This window comes from Aquarana catesbeiana, linkage group LG07 (assembly GCF_042186555.1).
Source record: "Aquarana catesbeiana isolate 2022-GZ linkage group LG07, ASM4218655v1, whole genome shotgun sequence".
NCBI lineage: Eukaryota > Metazoa > Chordata > Amphibia > Anura > Ranidae > Aquarana > Aquarana catesbeiana.
Window position 1 is genome coordinate 274969284 of NC_133330.1, and position 6547 is coordinate 274975830.

At 41.0% G+C, this 6547-nt stretch overlaps 1 protein-coding gene across 3 annotated transcripts in view; it reads left to right on the forward strand.

Annotated features, from left to right (window-relative positions):
• DHX9 (DExH-box helicase 9) overlaps positions 1 to 5452 on the forward strand; it is a 47479-nt gene extending 42027 nt beyond the window's left edge. For 2 of the 3 annotated variants that reach the window (XM_073593360.1, XM_073593362.1), the window contains 3 exons: positions 539 to 654; positions 2203 to 2403; positions 4843 to 5452. In XM_073593360.1, the coding sequence (XP_073449461.1) occupies positions 539 to 654; positions 2203 to 2403; positions 4843 to 5251 (726 nt within the window). In that variant the 3' untranslated portion in view covers positions 5252 to 5452. The remainder of the gene's footprint in view (positions 1 to 538; positions 655 to 2202; positions 2404 to 4842) is intronic. The other variant, XM_073593361.1, reaches the window with a different exon arrangement.
• Positions 5453 to 6547: the final 1095 nt, after the last annotated feature.

A 6547-nucleotide genomic window follows, 5' to 3' on the forward strand; every position in this document is an offset into this window, starting at 1 on the left:
TAGTAATTGAGTAAGCACTGCTGAGCTCAGGCTTGCTTTGGAGTACTGGAAAAAAAGTTACACTATTGTCTTTCTTTTTTGATTGAGTGCTGTTCTGAGTCCTTTTTTTTATTGCATGTGTGCATGCATTTTACCTGGTAAACTAGTTGTGTCTGTACTCTGCAGTAGTTTTACTAGCTCTGAAACCCTTCTGGAAGCCACTAGAGGGCAGATGATGCTGATATTTTAGTCCTGTTCACTCTGGTGCAGTCTCCATGTCCATGAATGAACACCACACATAGTCTACTACCTGGATTTGAAAGTTCAAGATCAACTTTTCACAACTATGCTCAGCATGGGGAGAGATCTCCATCCCAGGGCAGCAGTGAGGTTAAACTGTTTTGGAAAAAGTTGCATGTCTAGATGCACTCTTGACAGTTAAATCATAATTAACATTTTTATAAGGGAAAAAAAATTATAAACTTCCATAATCTTTGAGTATACAAACTGTGTAAATCTAGGGTGCTAACTCCTTTCTTATTTATTTATTTTTTTCCAGATTCGTACTCGTGCAATCTCTGCTAAGGGTATGACTCTGGTGAGCCCGTTACAGCTGTTACTCTTTGGCTCCAAGAAAATTTTGTCAGATGGAGAAATGATAATCCTTGATGACTGGTATGTGTATTGACGTGCACATTGTGTCAGTGTTTGTAAAGCTTGAAGAGGTGGTTCCAGGGTCTGATTTGGAACAGCTGTGCTTGTTTTTAAGTAATTTTCCCACATTTCACAGAGCAAAGTTGAAACCTTGCAACAACTTGTATGTCCCTATAAGATCCTTAATTTTTGTCCTCTTTTGGAATGCTGTAATGTGCTTGTTGTAAAGCCTGTGTGTGTTTTTTTTTTTTTTTTTTTTTTTTTTCTGTACATTTTCTATTTGGAGTCGCAGGAGAGCACTTGGGCACGTGGTTTTTGGACCGCTTGATTTTTTTTCTACTTATATTTACGAAGTTATGACTAGTTTTATCTTTATTTTGTTCTGGATTACTACATTTAAATACACCAGCTATAATCTAATTATGTTACAATACCTTTTGAGGGCATGTGCTCCTGAGGCTTAAAGCGTAAAATGTATGTTGCTTACCTGTATTTGGGGAATCGTGGTGCAGCGTACAGCCACCAATACAATTGAATAGCTGTATGGGGCCGGCTGCTTGTTAACATTAATGGCTTATGTATTGGCGTTTACCCACTCATGGCTTGCTTTTCCCTACTGTCACTTTGTGTTTGAGGAAGTACGCACATGTTAAACACCAATTCAAAAGCCTTCAGTATTTACAGACAGCCGCACACTTGTATTGGTGGCTGTATGCAGCACCGCCTGCCAGACTTTTTATGCTTCTAGATTCAGTGTGTAAATGTCTGTGTACATGAGACCTAAAGCATAGCAAATATGCAAGGTCTCGCTTTGTGTTTTGAAATTTTTTGTCAGTCTTGAAAGCATTTGAATTCCTTGTGATATTTTTTATTTTTTCTTTAATTGTTATACCTTTTTTAAATTGCAGTTATACATGTGCAAAAATAAAATGTCCTTTAAATTTCTTCTCCTTGTACCGGTGTCCCTATCCGCCCTTAATCTGAAAAGGTTACAGTAGTTCTTCTATACTTTAGCTGCTGAAACTGCTCAGAGATCACAGAATGCAGGATTGACGCCTTGTTTGCTGATCTTCCCCTTCAACAGAGGACATTTCTAGTCACAATATAAATGTCTAGTCATTTGGTCTGAAGATCAGCCACCGCTAGATCCAGAGCACTGCTTTCTGCAGCCTAGGTAGAGATTTCAGGCTTTCTACTACTTTTCTGACATAAAAAGTGAGGAGAGTGGCAGATAGTCGCCTTAGCGATAAATCCACTTTAAACTTTTTTTTTGGTAAGCAAGTTTTCTAATACACACTGCTGGTCAGCAGTTGGCTTCATAAGCACAGGTACACCATAGCAATATGGAGATATACTTGCTTTCTGCAACCTCATCAGAAAGCTCCTGCATGACAGACTTGAGACCTGACATTTTGGCATTTGATGACCTAGTTTGGGCATGAAATTGAAATTTCCCAAATATTTATATTTGGGCATTGTCAACTATTTAATTGAATAAACATTTGTATTTCAAGAATGTAGAGGATGTAATTTTAAAGTTTGTTTTTTTTTTTGTTTTGTTCCCCCTAGGATTAAACTGTGTATGTTACACGAGGATGCTGCTGGCATTGCTGCATTAAGATCTGCAATGGAAGCACTTGTTGTAGAAGTTACTAAAAATCCAGAGATTTTATCACAGCTGGACCCAGTCAATGAGAGGATGCTCAACCTTATCCGTATGATATCCAAGCCATCTACAGCTGGAATCAATCTCTCTATGGGAAATTCTAGGTAAGCAGATAGTTTTGCAATTATGTATGCATCGGTAACTTGTATACATAATACAGGAACCTAGAATACTGATGGTGGTTTAATTTGTAATACGCACTATACTTCATAATCTGAACAGTTACTTGATTTTTTTCTGTGTAAATTGGTCCGTGTCATTTTTGTGCGTTTCTTCTTCCTTACACTTCCTTGATTTTGGCAGCTGTCGGTCTGTTGACTTATGCATGGCACATCAGCTCAGGCCTTTTACATCAATGTACCAAATGTACACATACAACTTTTGGTTTTTATCTCCTTTTAAAGCCTAATTTAGGATTAATTTAACTTTAAATTGTTTAGACCGAGCTGGTCCAGTAAGGGCATCGCTGTTTTAGACCGATATGAAAGCTCCGGGTTTGTGTGGATAGATGGGAGTTAAAAACTAACATGGTTTATTGCCTTTTATGATGGCAAATGCAAACAAGATGTGTAGCCATGAAGCGGTGTGGTACAGGGAAACCCTTTCTGGTATGGTACAGCTGAACACTTTAAAGCTGACTTCCAGGAATATTTTGTAAGAAGTGAAGGCACACTACGAGTAAAGTCTAAGGTGCTGTATGACATCCCCTGGGCTTATCTCTATCTACATCTGACTGTTTTATCGCAGTCTCGGGAGAAGACTATTTCTGCATTTCCCTGTGTTTCCGGGAGCCTGATGCTTCAGGTCTAAGTATCTTTTAACATTAGAGTCGGTGCAGATGCAATGCTGCCCCAGCCCTCTCCCTCCTGCCCAATCCAGAAACCTTTGTATTATGTAAACTCCTGCACAAAATACAATACAAAGGATTCTTAATGGGCAGCAGAGGGGAGGGGCAGGCATAGCTACTCTGTGTGCCTCTCTCTCCTCTCAGCCCTAAGTGTCAGTGTAGGCTCTGGCATACCCATAAACCTATTGGATAGAAATAAGTTCAGGAGATGTCATGCACCTCCTTGGACTTAACTCCGTGTGCCTGCATCTCTTAAAAGGTGACAATTTCTGGAATTCAGCTTTAAATTTGCCTTGAGAGATGAGACAAAACTATGTATCTTAGTTACAGGAATTGATTTGTGGATCATGAGTTGTATGCTTCAGGTGATTGAACACTGGCAAAAGCTTTGCTGGGAACACCCCACAGTGTACCCCTGTAACCCTGTCCACTCTGTAGGTGGCTAGTTTTTGTCAGTGTCCTTAGGTGATAGAACCTCTTCTCCTGTTTGTGCGGTGTTTTTTTTTTTTTTTTTTTTTTTTTTCCTTTACACTTCTAGCAACACCTGTATGCTTATTGCCTTACTAGCGATTTCCAGGTTACCCGTGATGACACCCACGTTCGGGGTTACCTTTGTACATGAGTTAGCCACAGGGTGCTGTAGAGGTCCAGGTCCATAGTCCATTTCTCTGGTACCCAGACTCTGTACCCCTGAAGGGGTCTTCAAACACCATGATGGGTTAAGCTTGGACTTCAGACCAAACACGCTACCTGGATAAGAGAGGATTTCCCTGTACCATACCGCTTCCTGGCTACACATCTTGTTTGTATTTGCCATCATAACAGGTAATAAACAATGTTAGGAGTTTTTAACTCCCATCTATCCACACATCAAACCCGGAGCTTTCATATCAGTCTAAAACAGCGATGCCCTCACTTTCCCCTGCAGTTGATACTGCATGCTTTTTGGATGCCTCCTCTGACTTTATACTGTTCAGGATATTGTGCTCTATTCCGGCCTTTTTTTTATATTGTATTTCCCTTTAGCACCTCATTTTGTCTATTGTTGCCCCCATGTTCAGGAACATATTAGGAACATGGAGGTTGCCTCTCCATAAGAACTCCCCTCAGGTTTTGCTGGCAGTCTCCTTCGGGACAGCCAGTGCCCGACTTCTCCACTCAAGGTTACTGGAACTCTACTCGTGGCGTTTTTTTCAGCTTCATGTGTTTGTTTAGCCTTAAAGTACTAGGGGGAGGAGAGGGGAAAATAGGGGTAGGCATATACACTTTGGATCTGTCAAAAAATGATCGATTCAAATTCTGTGTGAAGAATAACTGGTTAAACAGCGGGCCGAGAAGCCAGCCCCCGCGTCCTTAACCGATAAGTCAGCTGTCAGCGGGCTTCCCCAGTGAGTGCTGAATGTGTCTTATTAAAAAAAAAAAAACAGCAATGGAAAAAAGTGTGGGGTCCCCCCAAAATCTATACCGAACCCTTATACAAGCATGCAGGCCAGATTTGTGTGTTGTACTATATGTGGAATTGATTTCTAATATAAATGTATTGGTAAAAGTGTGGTCACCTTATGCTTGCAGTAACTTCATTACTCTTACTCGCTTTCTGAAAGCAAACTGGGGACCTTTTACAGTATAGCAAGTTATGCAATTTGAAACTTTACAGTGTTCAATATTAACTACTTATCAAATCCATTTTTCTTAGATTTGGCGATGGTCCTCGTCCACCAAAAATGGCTCGCTTGGATGGCGGAGGTGGATATAGAGGAGGTGGAGGATTCAGAGGTGGCAATCAAAGAGGAGGTGGCTATGGAGGAGGCTATGGAGGTGGCTACAGGGGAGGCAACCGAGGTGGCGGCTATGGCGGAGGCAACCGAGGTGGCGGCTATGGCGGAGGCAACCGAGGTGGCGGCGGCTATGGAGGTGGTGGCTATGGAGGAGGCAGCCGAGGTGGTGGCGGCTATGGAGGAGGCAACCGAGGTGGTGGCGGCTATGGAGGAGGCAACCGAGGTGGTGGCGGCTATGGAGGAGGCAACCAGGGTGGCGGCAGTGGATTTGGTGGAGGATACCAGGGCCGAGGTGGTGGTGGTTTTAGAGGAAGAGGTGGTTTCTGAGTCCAAAAAAAAAAAAAAGCTAAAGACTTTTTTGTTCCTCTCTTGCGCTTCTATCTCTGCGTGTTAGAGTCCGAGCATGTTGCTCCCCTGGAAGGCTGTAAACTTATTTTATGTATAAAAAGTAAAACTTTTGTTTGTTTTTTTTTTAACCCTTTTTTGTTTTTTTTGTAATTCAGCCAATAAAAGTGAAAATAGAGGGTAGTCTGCATTGTTTGCTTTAATTTTCTTTTAACAGTGAATTCAGTGTGTTTACTGAGAATATGCCTACCTGACTGGAAGGCCCTCCTTGGGACTGAAGACCCTAGCAATAATGTTGGCCTAACAAGGTTTAGTGCCTAAATGACGATTCAGTATCGGACCTGTTTTGAACACAAATATTAACATCTTCCTGCCCGGCCTATAGCAGAATGATGGCCGGGCGGTAGCTTTAAGATCCTGACTGGAAGTCATGATGTCCCGTCAGACAGGGCCGTTCTTTCACCGGCTGTGTCCATATGACACAGCTGATGACTGATCATAGTACTGACTCGCTGTTGGTACCATGTGACCAATCATAGCAGGTCACATGACAGGTTGTACACAATGGATGGCTTCCTTTCATGCCAGTAACATTTTGTTGATGGCTGTAATTGGTCAATTTGATCACATGTACAGATAGGGCCAACCACAGCCCATATGTACCATGTGATTTAGCTGTGACTAATCACAACAAAACAAATTGAATTTGCTTCATTCAGTAAAATGCTTGCTTTTTAGCAATGTAATTCAACGCTATAAGCAAACGTAACGTAAAAAAAAAAAAATGTTCCCTTCCCCAGAGTAGTACAATGTTACTATGGTAACATATTGCTCTGGTCAGTGTGTTAAAAAAAAAAAAGTGATACATTTTTAAAAAAAATTTTTTTTTTTTTTTTTTTGTACTGTTGCCAGTCAGTGTCCCTGATCTCCGCTGTACTGCACTGGTGACAGCATGTGTAATTTCTTCATTTTCCAAACATGACAAATTACAACTTCAAAAAACTTGCCATGCCTCTTACTAAATACCTTAGACTGTCTCCTTTCCAAAAAGTGGTCATTTAGGGGATATTTGTACAGTCCTGACATTTTTAGGCATATGTACAAAATAATTCTGCGCTGCCAAGAAAAAACAAGCAGCTAACACAACCAACAAGATGTTACAAAGAAAAAAACACAATAAGTGTAGCGCTATAAAAATATATGAAAGCGTCCAATGTAGAAAACATTAAACCAGCAGTTCTGAATGTACTAGAAAAAGAAGAGTCATCCTTTGAGTGA